At 37.9% G+C, this 15,292-nt stretch overlaps 1 protein-coding gene across 1 annotated transcript in view; it reads left to right on the forward strand.

Annotated features, from left to right (window-relative positions):
• Positions 1 to 203: 203 nt before the first annotated feature.
• Positions 204 to 15,292, forward strand: part of XIRP2 (xin actin binding repeat containing 2) — a 92,858-nt gene continuing 77,769 nt past the window's right edge. The window contains 1 exon segment of the mRNA XM_072418284.1: positions 204 to 313. Within this exon segment, the coding sequence (XP_072274385.1) occupies positions 280 to 313 (34 nt within the window). The 5' untranslated portion in view covers positions 204 to 279.

Here is a 15,292-nt window from a genome sequence, read left to right on the forward strand (position 1 = left end):
ATCCCTCTTGTACGGTATAATTGGGCCTGTTTACCACGCGGTTTCCAAAATACTGGAGATTTACACTTAGAACTGTCATTTATCGTAGACACCCCTAGGAAATATTGTATCTGTTTCCTTCTGATAACTTTCAGCAAACATCCCTTTTATATCTGCTCACAGGAAGCCGAACTTGAGAGAAGTTTACACTCGCCGGTGTTGAAGAAACAGCCTGGGAATTATTCCAGCATTTCAGCAAAGGATTCCATCAGGAAAGGTGGCAAAACTTTATTTAACAAGATGTCAGAGAACGACCAAGACATCAACATGACAGGTTACCTTTAATCTTTCACCTTCTTTCTGATTTAGAGTAAAGACATGTATCAGTAAAACAGTGTTTCTACATACTGAACTGTGAATAGATTTGTTGTTTTCTAATTGGGTGAAGTGTGTAGTGTGGTGCCGCATAGAATGCCACTGGATACGCTTTTCCATGATATATATTAATGCCTTGCAGCTAAAGACAGTCTACCCTTGTGGAACTACACTTTCCAGCATGCCTTGGCAAAGGTTTGACCAGCTTAGTTGCAACTAATTTCCTGCAATTCCTTGCATTCACTTTTTTTCTGAAATATTGAAGCTGGATGGTGCAAGTTAAGGGTGTTATGGTGGTAGGGATGCTGACCCAACGCACAAAGGATGCAACAGGTGGAATGTGATAAAAAATACTCTGCACTACTAAGAAATCAGGAATTTCAAAGCCAGTAAGCCTTACCTGTTAGTAACTTTACAGTAGAAACAAGGGTAATGGCCATGATAGATGATAGATAGATAGATAGATAGATAGATAGATAGATAGATAGATAGATAGATAGATAGATAGTGGCACCTGTACGTGTAACTGAATTACCTTTCTAATAATCCTCTAGAATTTGTGCTGGTTACATTTATTATTGTAATGGTTTAGAGTCATAGGCTGATATGTATGACACTTGTTTTTGCTGGGGTTTTCTAAATGGGGTCTTCTGGGGTTTTCTAAACGCTGGTTACATTTATTATTGTAATGGTTTAGAGCCATAGGCTGATATGTATGACACTTGTTTTTGCTGGGGTTTTCTAACAGTAACTGACTTTGATGTTCCACTTGGTAATGCTTAGATTTCAGCCAAGCCTAAGGACCTAATTGCATTTGTGCATTGTGATAATATGTGATCTGAATGGCACAACAGTGCACACATACCATAAAAAGAGATGCACCAGCAGGAGAGCACACTGCAACCTACAGATGTAAATACTTTGTGCAGTGTGTTGTGTTGTGAAAAGCAGTACAGATGTGTTTTTTTGGACATTTAAATAATAGATATTGTCTTATGGCAACAAAATGTGTGTGTTAACAGGTATGTGGTGCTGCTTGTGCATCTGCATGCAGTGTGAATGGATCTTAAGTTCCAGATCACGCTCATGCGGTGAACATTGCACGGTAACCCAATATCAAGTGTCGGTGTGCCGTGGTGCTATTTATTCTGAATCACACCCTATTGTACCCTGTCAGCTTACCTCTAATGTAATGCACATTATTGCATGTTCCATTAGGTGTGCTGATAATGTAAATATAAATAAGTGCATTCAAATGAATGAGCTGTCTGTCCCCACCACATGGCAATGCATAGTACACACATCTATGCTCCTCTGCTATTGTGAATGCATAAATGTGAATCAGAGCTAAAAGTTTAATACAGACTATTGAACCGAGTTTTTCCAATTTTTGAATGTTCTGAATGTTCTTTAGACATATGTTTTGTTCGGCAATGGGCATTTGCAAGGTCCACATACACATCAAATGCTCATTTAGGGGTATATCTATACAAATCCAGTCCTTTAGATGACAATCATTCATATATCTTTAAAATAAGCATTATATGTAGAATATTTTATTACTGCCACGCAGAACATACTTGACTTTCTAATAAAATGCCCAGCACTAGCTTTGCACCTGCTGACTGCTCCTGGAAAACCAAATGACTAAATGAGCAAAAGAAAGTTGGGGGAAGGGTCACATCCCACTTTTGGACTCTTGAGATGTCTGTATGTTCTAAGTAGAGTAGATTAATGGGAGACCAACCTATAGCAGCGTATTCTGGATCTTTACAGTTTAGCGATAAAATAATGCAAAGAGCAGATTTTACAGTCAGTAGACGCTAGAGTACTGCCCACAGTAAATAGGTGGTAGACATGAAATATTAATATGCAACATTTCATTTCTACCTAATATATTTTTAGTCCCATACATAAAGATAATGTGTACAGATTAGGTAAAGATTTCATTTGAGCTGTTCCTTCACCTGGTCCCCTCCAGGTCTGCACAATGTAGGTGTTTTTGCAAAGGAGCTCTGATACATTGTACCAAACAAACGGTCGAACTCAGCTGGTAAAAATAAACCCTTGTCATCGAGAGATCACTTTGCAAAATTATACTTTACAGCTGACATAGTAACTGTAATAAGTCAACAGATGGAGCCAGACAACAGGTGAAGGAGCAGACTACGCACCCCTGCTTCCAAAGAAGCTGAAAGCTGCTTTTATGAGAGTAGTAAATGTATGAAAACATCCCAATGCATAATATAGTTTGTAGACATGAGCTAATCTTTTAAAATGTGTCCTGCTCTCAGTCTGTGAACATTCTGTCCCATATTGCTCTCGTAAAGGGGAGTGGAATGACTGTCTGTGATTGTGAACATTGGGTTGGTGCATTACACGTACACAATGCCATCACATAAACTAGGGCAAAAGGCCAGACCATTTCTAGTTTCCAAAGGATGTCCTTGGAAATGTTTAATCCTGGGAATGTCCCTGCTTTTTTGACGATGTGCATATTATTATACAAACTGCAAACGCTCTATTTTCCTTTTATATTTCCTTTACTGATACAATAGAGTGACAAAGAGAAATGTTCATATAGCCATTCCTTATCTTCTTTCTGGAATTCCCAATTGCCCAATAGTCATTCATTTTTTTCTACAAAAAGATATATAGATTATGGTCCACTAGATTTCTACAACACAAATATATAATAAAGCAGTTTTTTTTTGGTCCCTACTGCTTCCCTATTCTGTAGGGTGTACCAGGATTTTATTTGAAGTAGAAATTCAGTAATTATGTAGAAAAGAATAATCATCCTTTATTCCTAGCCACATACATATATGAAGGTAAATTGTCTTCTCCATAAAGTGCTTGCTCACCTCTCCCAACAGTCCTAGCCTTGAAATCCATCAACGTCCAAGTCTTTAAAATCTAGTTCTGCCTGTGCACCCAAGTCTTAAAAAACTGGAATGAGATGTATAACCTCAAAATCAGAAGCAATGTCACATTTAGGTATAAGGGCTCAGGTATGGTCAGCTCAGTACTATATTGTTACTGTAAGGACCTGGTCCAGTGCTCACCAGGTGCCCATCCACTAATCTACTTCTGCGCTCTTTACCTGGAGTAAGCCACTGCACCAACCCACATTGGTTCCAAGGGTTTCAATGTGCAAAGGATGGCATCAGGGAAGGATTGACAGAGGACCAGGAGGATTGAAAGCAGGACGGTGGAAGTCATACAGTCCAGGGTCAGTTACCAGGTCATCCACAGATACGCAATACAGAGGAGTCCAGCAGAGACAAGTCCAGAAACAGGGCCAAGGGACATTAAAAGGTTGTCAGCCCACTAAACAAGGTATCCAAGAGTTAAGACAAGCAGAGGTCAGTCCAAGCAGGAAACAACTAAAGGCCCAGAAGACAGGCAGAGTCAACAACAGGAAATTCAACAGATAATAGCACCACTGGTAGGTTAGACAGGTTAAATGCTATAACAGGCGACTAGTGCCTGGAAGCTGAGAAGCTTTAAAGGACCAGTAGCTAATGGCAGGGCAAGATCATAGCCAGGAACTAATGCACTCATTACCTGCAGTACATACTCTCAAATCCCCTTCAGCTGCACACAGTCTCATTTTATGTGCAGGGGATGCTGAGACAGACACATGCACAGCTAAAAGGAAACTGGGGATGTCGATCTGCAGAGCAGACAGATAATTGCTTGATCTCCTGTGCTGCTGCAAGTGACCATTTGCAGTGGCTTACATTGCCCGATCACCGGCCAGATATGAGTCTCCTAACAGCTACAAACCAGGATATGAATGTTGAAAGTTGCCGCTGCCAGGTGGGACATGTAAACACCTGGGGGGACTAAGCTTGTCCTTTGTCATTTATCTGTTTGTAATTGGAATTTATTCATTTATTCATTTATTTTAAAGTTCTAAACTGTTCTTTTATCCAATCAACCAACTTAAATTTATTTTTTATTTCTTAATAAATTTTGCATCACTTTACAAAAATCATACATCCTACTTATGTATTCTTTCTTTATCTCTTTGACCCTGATTCTAAAAGCAAACATTTTACTATGTGCAGACAATGTCTGATACTTCTATTTCTAGGTGATGAGTACCTGTAGACTTTTTTCAAAGATTATACCAAGGTTTTTATTATAAGAGCTTCATGTTTATGCAAAAGAAGGTAAAAAAAATACCAACTTAACTAAAATATATTTTGTTTTGCACTTTTTCCAACACCCCATCTGGGGACTCCCATCCTGTGAGAGTCCATGTTTGTCCCTTTCAGCTAAGCTTGAAGTATTACCTGCGGAAGTAAATTTTTATAGGTATGACATATATACTTGAGGGCTCCCTCTAGTGGGATTCCTATGGGAGTACAATGTGCAGAGACCTAACAAACAATTTATGAAAGCATGGCTGAAAAATCGAACTGCTACTGCTGTCGGAGTCATGGAGAGGGTGTAAAGAATCTCCCCAGTGGGATTTCTGAAAACAGCGCACTCCCAGCTAAAAGGAAACCTAACCCAGAACTCATGAAACAATTCTTTAAAGGGGAGTTATCACCGCATTTTTAACTTTAAATAAAGTAGATTAGAGTAACTCACCCCTTTATATAATAAACGAAATGTATATGATTGTATTTAAATTTTTTTTTTTGGAGAGGTCCCCCTTCTGCCGTATGGGAAATTTGAATGGAAAATTTGGAATGCATACATCACATCCCAGGAGGCTGCAGGCTGCTCCATCTGAGCATTCTCAATATTATGTATACATCAAATAAGCTGAGTGAGATTGGCATTTATTTATTTTTTTTTTTTTTGCTGAAAGTTCCTTTTTAAATAGAGTTTTAGTTAAAAAGTAAACTTCAGGCAAACAGCTAAATGCACAGATTACACAGATTGGCTTCTTTTGCTTTTTTTCCTTTACCCAAACTGAGATTTGCTGTACAGGGATTAAAAATATCTAATACCAAACCAAATATAAGTACTGCAGTGTTTTTCCCTGCCCCATTTTGCTGGCACTTTTCAGTAACCATTCGGTTTTTGGGTGGGAACTGAAAGGTTGGGTCACAATACAGGGACTACCACCCACCTACAGCTCCTTCCCACCCAGCTTGAAAACACTTCTGGGTTGAACACTGCACTGGTGCATTAAAAACAAAAAAAAATTTAGGAAAAGAATTACAGAGCTGCATTAAGGTCTATCCTTGCAACACTCGCCTATATCTTTACAATTGCAATATTTCAATGCAAGGAAAGTATAATAAATTGTTAAAATCTCCTACCAAAAAAAAAAACACTATAAAAGCAAAAGTACACCCTGTACTCATCATGCGTACTACACATGCAGTATACCCCCTGTATATACTTTACGGGTCCACTTTTGTTTCCATACTACAAAGCCACAGTAGCAATTACTGAAAGTGGGTGAGAGATGATTTTTTTCGTACGACATGACACTTGGCACTGCTTCTTAAAATGACTTCCAAATCACTGTGTACTTTGTACGCGCTGCCGTCAGTCTTTAAAATGTTCCCATGTCACGGTTTAGTCATGTGATTTACTCTTCTGTGCTCAAGGTCAAGATAAAGACCTCAACTGCAATTTCGGATAAATAAATGAACCAAATACAGCGTCTTTCCTTTACTTGGATCCGCAGGAAAGCCAAATACAAACGCAGGATATTCTGCATGGCCACCCCGCTGCCGAAATAAAAACTCTAAAGCTTAAGAGATTTGTAGAATGAAGTGGACTCATTTCTGACATTTAAGTACAATGGCCCTGATTTATGAACGCTCTCCAAGGCTGGAGAGAATACACTTTCAAAAGTGAAGCTGGGTGATCCAGCAAACCTGGAATAGATCTGGTCCATGATTTAAAACTTTTGCTAGCAAATAGCAAATTATTTTTAAATATCCATTCTATGTTGTGTGTGCTTGAAAATACAATTTTATTCTTGGATTTATCCTATGGAAAGCATCAGTATGATTCTAGTGATTATGGTCTATAAAGCAGCTGTAAAAAATACGTTTACTTTGTTTTTCAACTCTTGCGTAGGCTTTAGTTTACTGAGGAATAAACTGAGAATTAACAAGCTGCATTTAATATCATCCTTAGACAGGTCTGCTTTGTATTGTTTCTTCAGTCCTTGTTTGCTATTGATTATGTTATACTGCTTTAATGGCTGTTGTAAGGCCAAAAAGATTTGAGGTTGGCAAATGAGGAAAGCTAATAAACCATAAATGTGCACCAATGGCTGTCCAATGCTAAAAGTCTTCAGCATCCTAAGGCTAATTTCAGACCTTCAGTTAATCACAGTGGTTTACATGGGAGCAATTGGGAACATTTTTGTGCAGACATTTGGAGGATGGTGAATTCCAGCCGCGGGGCTGAATGCAACATATTTCTTCTGGATGCTCTTCAGGGCCCACCTGCTTCTATTGACTTCAATGCAATCGCCTTCAACCTCAGTTGTGGTTGAGCTGGAGAACTAAGAAAAATGTATCAACTTCCCAAAAACAGTAAATTACAGCAAATGACAAGCTCCAGAGTTACAACCCTCAAGAAACATAGGGCTTGATTTAATAAAGCTCTCTAAAACTGTTGAACATACACTTTCATTGGTGAACCTGGGTGATCCAGCAAACCTAAAATGGATCTGGTCTAACAAATAGCAAATGACTTAAGAAATCCATTCCAAGTTTGCTGGATAGCCCAGGTTCTCCTATGATAGTCTATCTTCTCTAGTCTTGGAGAGCTTTAATAATCAGGCCCATAGAGTAAAAATAAAGTTTTGCAGGAAGTCCAAATTTCTATTGAGGAGTGCAACAAAAGCTGTTATTTTTGGCTTATGTTCTTCAATAAATATTAAGTGCAAAGAACAACAGTAATAGTAAGCAAGCAACTGGAGGTAACTATATATAGGTTTATATACCCTTTTAACCCAAAACCTAGGTGGTCTGGGTGATTTAACATGCCAATGCAGAATTTATGCATAAAAAGTGTGCTAGCTCCCACATATACAGTATCTAAGGCTGCCCATCACACTAACGAGCCAGCATGATAGGAGCCACTGAATATGTTTTAACAATCAGGTTTAAAGCCTTATCTGTATTTAATTTATTAAAGCAGACCTCCAGTCTGCAGCACTCTATATTATGTATATGATTATCTTTACCCCCTGCATACTGCACTCATTTTCTTTTTAACATTTATCTGAGCTACTCTACCTAATAGAGAGAAGAAAAATAAAACATGGATTTGGCAATCATTGAGAGTAGAAACTGTTGAAAAACTGCTGGACAGAAGGCTCAAGTGGCCCACTCTGCAAATGCAGGAGAACACATTTCTGGTCACTTGTAATAAATGTTTGTAAGAAAATTATCTAGGAGCAAGAAAATATCCCTTGCTCCCAGCAACACTAATAATTCTTTAAAAAAAGAATGCTAAAAGTTTATGTTTGACTTTTTTACCCTCTTTTATAAATCATGAATTATCTGAATTCCTGGAGGACTACACTGGTGCTGAGTCGATTTATAGAGGTCAAGAACTCCAAGGTGAAACTTAATTTTTGTTATTTATTCAATGGCTTCTAAAAATTTAAATATTACCAAATGCAACAAAGCTCAGCATTAGCAGAATACATTTTAGAAAAGTTTATCACACTTTCAAACAGTTGGGGAACCAAGTATGTCATACAGGATACCTTCAGGTCCATCTATTGTGATTCTCTTGCAGAGTATTTTAGAAACCCAGAAGGCACCAAGGCTGCAAGATTTGGGGCACCTCTTGTCTTCAACCCCTCTCTATTGGCTCTTGGGTGGTTCTCTCTTTTTTTCAGGGGTCCTACCTACTAAAATAATATAGTTTTCTACAAAGCATAGCTCATACACCCAGACAGAGCAAGGAGTAAAATACTATTATGCCCCTATTTGGTTTGTAGAAACTTTAATCCAGGGTGAGCACTTATGGAAGGAAGTGGTCACAATGAACATATTTCAGGATCGTAATACAAGACAAAACATAAGGGGGACTTGTATTACCGAATGCAATTGGTAGCTTTATACTTTTTTGACACGCAAATCTTCTTTAACTCAAAGTTATCCAACTGTTGATATGCTGATTATTTTGACAATTCATTTTCCCAAGTTAAAGAATAAGTATGATAAAAATATTTTTGTTTTTAAAAGAGTTCAGAAGGATTAGAACCGTTTTTAGCCTTTTTTTAATGTCTGTGTTGCCACTAGGCAGATCCATCCCTTTCTATTTGTACTGATGAGCATTTTCAATGTGAATAGTACAATATGCAAGGAAATGAGGGGAAATCTCCCAATAGGGACACCTGTTCTGCAGACAACTGTCTAAGAAGGGGATTCCCCTGACCTCAAAGGGATTTATCATCACTTTTTGTTAAGTGTTCAAGACAGGAAGTTTAGGTACATCTTCCCAATGGGACATAGAAAGTAAAAAGTAATTTGGCCAAGAGTTCAAACAATTTCCTTATCCAAGAAAAGGTATTGGCTATACATATTTTACCTTCTGCCTAGGCATTTGTTTCCTGTTCTTATTTTGTAAAAAGCAATGGGTAAATGGGATGGGGTATCCTTAGTTTATCCTTTAGGCTAGGTTCATACCTGCCTCGGGATCAAGCGATCCTATGTGTCTCCCAGCACCTAGTATCTTACCAAACACTTGGTCACTTGCACTGCAACAGGATATGCAGATTTGGCAATAAGTGGCAATAAGCGGCACTGTACTGCCCAATACCATTCCTAATTATTCTCCATGATGCTGCCACGGGTAGATGGTAGGTGTAACAATTTCCCTGAGGCAGTGGTTTTCTGGTATGAGGAAGCAGTATCCACACCACAACCCTACCGCCATTCTGAATCTAGGCTTAGACAGAGCATAGCTGTGTTCTTTCAGTAAGCTTTTCTTGTGTGCCTAGCACTGCATTCTAATTATTGAGGAAGAAGAAGTCATAGAAAAGTTGGACCACCTTATATACAGTTTTGCTTTACTACACTTATGTGTAGCCTATATTTACATTCCTGTACAACTCCCATATGCCATGTACACATTTCTGTTTTTCTTCCAGCAGGAAATTCATGCAAGGTCTGATTAAAAATGCAATGAGGAAAGGAAGCCCTTATTTATACAACTCTGTCGGCTTTAATTTATAGCTAAAAATAGAGTTAATGATTTTAACAAGTCATATTTCTATTTGTATCCCCTGACTGCATCACTGCGGTTCACCCCTGAAAGGTAGTCCTGTAAAAATAAACCCTTAAGTAATCTGTAGATATCATATCAAGCATGTGAGTAAGGTGCTGAGTTCATAACAACACGGGCTGGATATTGAAAGCACAACGTCAGGATTCTAACATTCCATCATGTTATTCCTTGCGATGCTTGAAACAAAAAAAGGTGCTTTGCATTTGCTGATATATACTGAAGGCTGCCTCCAGCAAAGTAAAGGAGAACCCCACTGTGGTAACAAAACACAGTATTGGTATCAGTAAGCCCAAATATACAATTTCAGAAGGGTTCAGGTTGTAGTATAACCTGTAGATAATCTTTCATCATAATTGACTTATTTTATATTTGTCATAATTTATTTATTCATAATAATGTTCAGAACCAGAAAAAATTGTGTTGGAGATTATGATGCTTTAAAGCCCCATTTTAGTTTTTATGTACAGTATTTTAAATCAGGTCTAATGTGTTACTATGAGCCTGTCTGCCAATGCTGGTGGCCCATACATGTCACTGCTGTGTGATGTGTGAACACTGCACCACTGCACCCACAGGACAACCATCGGGGGAACAAGCTCCCGGGAGCATCACTTGGTACATGATTGTCAGGTAGGTAGATTTAAAAAGGGAACAGAATTTCAGTGAAGGAAAGGGAAAGGACTTATTCTTGTAATGTTGAATTTTGGGAATTTCTTATTCTTTTAATGTTGATATCTGTGGATTTTTGGGGATATCCTGCACAAACCATGCCTATACATATTAGTATGTGTTAATGTTTTAAAACTTGCTTTCTTTGGTTAGTCTGTAAAAGTAAATGTACATAAAGGAAATCCATCTCTCAGTTTATTTCTATCACTCATCTGAATTGTAAAAAACAACAGGTTCTCACCAGCAGTCCTTCAGCAGGCTATGTTGGTATATTCAATATAACTAAAATATGTACCGGCATCAGCATGGAAACATATGTAAATCATCAAAATTCACTGTCATGCAACTTTTATAATTAAGTGTTGTTATCTTTTGTAACTGTAAAGAAAGTGTTTTACCCATAACAAGGCATTGTTTTACAGTCCAGCAGATGATGATGATGACTATTATCATTATTTATTTTTAGCAGTACATGCATATTACACTGTGCTCCATATCCATGTCACTAACTGCCCCTTTGGAGGAGTTCACAATTGAATGTCCCTATTATAGTCATTTGGTCTAAAGCAGTGGTCGCCAACAGGTGGTCTGTGAGAAAATTTTGGTGGTCCACGGCTCCATTTTCTGACCCCGCTGATCATTTCGCCAGTATGGACACAACAAAAGTTGCGCTACTGTCCCCCCTCCCCCCCCCCAAGTTGTTTGTTAACAAGCAGGTCTGAGCATGTGATGGTGGAGTGGGCAGGTTCTGACATCATGACATCACTATGTGACATACAGCTCCCCACGCATGCACAGCCTGGATTCCGGGCCTGGCCCATGCACTGCACACTCGCTTCTACTACACACCACTGGATTTAAAATTATGAATTTAGTGGTTTGTAAGGTCCAAAAGGTTGGCGACCACTGGTCCAAAGACAGTATTGGAGGGAAATCAGTTAGCATACCAGCATGTTTTTGGGATATAGGAGTGAATATAGGAGTGAACACAAAGTAGAAGGAACCCCATGCAGATAGTGTCTTGTGTTACAAAACAAGAGTGTTAGCTACTAAATTACTTTCTAGGCACCCAGTACTTGTTGGGATTTTATTATAACAGACCCACTGTTGAAGTCTCAAGGAGAAAATTAGGAAAATTAGGCAGTCTTTTTCTGAAGAGCAGAAGAAGGGAAGATGTGCTTGCATTGCAGACATGTGACGGATATCACAGACATACACTACTTCATTAGAGATAAACTGGAAAAAAGTTGTCATGAGTTTTGCATATTGTTTTCATATTCCTTACACTTTAGCCTCCTTGCAGTTAAGCCCGACCTTCGCTCGGGCAAAAAAAAATTGCAAGGATGGTTAAGCCCGAGATTTTTCACATCCTTACTTACCTGGTCCCCCTGTGCTCATCCAGCGTCGTCCTCGTTACAGGTCTACAATTTAAAAAAAAAATTTCATGAAAAACAGTGGATCACTTTTGGTACAGAAATCTAGACCTCAGTGTAACGCTTAGGTGGTTAGTCTAGATTGACTATTTGGTCTGATAGTAAGTTTTTATTTGTTTTCTTCTATATTTTTACTGCACTTTAGCATTCTTTCATTGTCAGTTCTTTATAAAAGAGTGAAATGACAGCTGAAAGTTCTGAGAAAATAGGGCAATGGGGTGACAGATTGGATTAAAACAAAGAACTGGTATATCTGTAACCTCTTATCTACGTCAGTCCTGAAAACTTTAGAACAAAACATATTACACACAAAGGAATTGTCTTGTTATTGTTATGCTGAATATAAAAGATAAATATGGTATATTAATAATTGTTCAGGGCACCACTCATACAATACTATTCTTTGCAGATAAAAGCAATATTACTGCTAAGCAAATCTGAATTGTTTGAAAAGAATGTGATTCTACAAATATTATAGATGTATATGATTTATTATATCAAAGGCACAAAGCTCAATCTTCCATAATTTCATATTTGTTTTAATAATAATAGAAAATATATGCCCAGAAATGAGTCATTGGAAATGAAATGAAGGAAGGTGGGTGGTGGAGAGAAGAAGTGTTCACTACAACACTTTGGATTTGTAGGGCTATTCACTCTTATGGGTAGCAGTAACACACAGTGGTGCATTGCATTGCAGTGTCATTCATTAAAGCACTCCAATGCACTTTTCCAGTAGCAGTAATGGAACTGCACTGGAGTACACCACACCTACATTGAAAATAAATGTACCTAAATGTACATACCTGTTTTTTATATGTATTACCTAAAAACATTTCTATATTGTTTGTTACCAGTCCTTAGACATACACATGCCTGTCTTCTCAGAAAAAAGGGGGGAGATGACATGTAGAGCACAGAGAAATCCTGGAACAACGTAATTGATGTTCAGAGTGCAGCACAGACGGAGAACAATTTATGGCAGGATTAATAGGGATTTTTTTGCATTTACTGAACAGATATCACAAATAGATTTTTAAAGTATTTCTTATCATAAAAAGGCAGCAAAAGTAGTGTATTGTTTGATTTTACATACAGTTTAGGTGCAATGGCTGCCCACACAGAATGACCCCTTAACGCAGGGGTGTCAAACTCAAATTTAAAAACTTTGATAAAGTCGCAGGCCAACCTTAATTTTTTTTTTTAAATAATTGAGGAAGTTTTTTCTTCTCATTAGATATATAATTTTGATGCGATCAAGACCAGCATCACTTGAATAACAGCAGGCTACGCACAGCCTGAGACACCGCTATATGGCACAAGGCCATGGGTCGCCAAGAAGCCCCTGTAACTTCAAAAGCCTCCTGGCACCTTCCATGTGTAGCTGCGAGGGAGTGCTGGAAATGCCAGACGCGGCCAATGCGGGGCTAAATCTTATGAGTGGCCCTCCGCTGGAACTCCCTCTTCATTGAAATAGCACCGCTACTACAATTTCCTACGTCTATAAAACAGTTCAATCTGGGGCCACGCATAGACAGAGAGGCCGCTGGTCTATAGATGTGAGTGATGCCGGGAATTGTAGTAGCGGCCCTATTTCAATGCAGCGGCGGGCCAGCTGCAGTTCATATTTAGGATTCCTTTGGGGGCCAAAAAAAAAAGGACGTTGCCAGAATTTGAAATCCCTGCCTTAACACATTTCAACACATTGAGGTAACACATGGCCCAAATGTGCCCTCAAGTAAGTATTAAGTAACTGAATACAAAGTATTTATTTAATTATTTCTGTCTATGTCCATAGAAATAAAAACTATTGAGGGGAATTTTTTCAATGGAGTCATCACTGATGACAAAGCCAGGCCACTCAGCAGACCTCTACTTCACTGATATATCCCCTACTTTGGGTACTTTTTAATAAAAACCTTTGAAGATAACTCTTGTAGGCACTAAGTACAGAGTCTTTTTAGTAGTCCCACCAAACCCTTGTGGACCCCCAAAACAAGTTGGCTTGTTTTTTGTTGTTGGATAATAAACTGTGAATTCTCCTATCAAATGGTTTGGGGGCTACTTTGTTCATTCTTACACGACATGGTGAGTCTGATTAATTAAAACTCTTCAAGATTGAGAAAGAAAGACTATCATGGAGAACATGTGTGATCCAACAAAGCTGGAATGGATTTCTTAAAAATCATTTGCTATTAGCTGATAAATGCAGGTACAAATATCATGTTTTCTGGATTCATCTCTGGTCTCAGAAAGCTTTAATAAATCAGGCTTGGTAAGTCAGTAAAGGAGAAGGTTCCGCTGAAAGATCACAGGCAAAACTGATGACCAGTTCCTCCTCCTGTGTTTTTCAGGCACAGAGTTCAGTTTCTTTATAATGTTGAGCTGTAGTGGCCTCGGTAACACTTTCTGTAGCTCTAACATAGCCAGATTGCACAGATAACACATTTTCTCAGACTCCAGGTGAGATAATGCAACATGTCAGACTGATACTCTGCTGGAGTTCTTTTTATATCCAGTTAATGTGGGAGAAATATGGGCACAAATGTATTTTAGCTGAAATTTTCTTATAACAATCCCTAAGGGGTAAATACAGTTCCAGGGATGACTGAGCAAATCTGTGAATAGCATCAGAAAAAAATGTAATACCTCTTTGAATTTAAACTAAGAAGTTTGTATTAAAGCAGGTTATCCACCTAAAGAGCAATCCTACCCTTCTTCCCTTCTTCCTTCTTCTACCTGTTTATAAACTAAGCACACAGCATAGACATAGAGATGCATAAGGCATGGGTATCTATTTATCATTGACTATATACAGGGGCTATATACAGGGGCTTGGTGATTATATAGGAATATAAGTAGGAATTATTAAATAGGTGAGGGTTTTTCCAAATTTACCCTAATTAATGAATTACCTTTATTAATTAATCTTTTATCCTAAATGGACAATAGTTTTAAACAGAATGGGGATATGGATGAATGTCATGTTGCAGCAAAGGGAATTCTTGGGCTTTAATACAGTTCTCTGCTATGTAACAGGATAAGGGTTTAGTAATTTAGTTAACAAAAATATTGCAAACTAATAGGTGAGTTACTCTGTATTTCTGCTGGGCAATTTGTTTTGGCATATCATCAGCTTGCAGTGTAGTATGACTTTATTTGGCATGTTAGATCTGGTGACCTGGCAGAAGATAAAATAGATTCTTGGCAATATATTTAGGTCAGAAAATCAGAAAGTATAATAATATTTTTACTAGTCTCACAGTATGTCCAATTAATTTTATCTATTCATTTATAACTGAACTCTAGTCAAATATTAAAGTCACAAATTAGTGTAGATCTGTAATAAATTTTACATCATTTTATTTAAAAAAATGAAAAGTGTCAAAATCAATTTTAAAAGAAACTTTTTCACTTTAAAAAATGAAAATGTCTGAGCAGGCAGGTTCTTTATTGCAGAAGTAAAAGGCGATGTCTCTTTTGGAATAAAACAAACGTTTGGTTAAAAAATTAAGCGGGTATCATTTTTTTTTTTTTTTGCAGAAGACAGCTTTCTTTCTTACAATGTTTTTATTTCTTAAGCCTTTATAGTTGGTTGTTTTGGA

This window comes from Pyxicephalus adspersus, chromosome 7, assembly GCF_032062135.1.
Source record: "Pyxicephalus adspersus chromosome 7, UCB_Pads_2.0, whole genome shotgun sequence".
NCBI classification, from domain to species: Eukaryota; Metazoa; Chordata; class Amphibia; order Anura; family Pyxicephalidae; genus Pyxicephalus; species Pyxicephalus adspersus.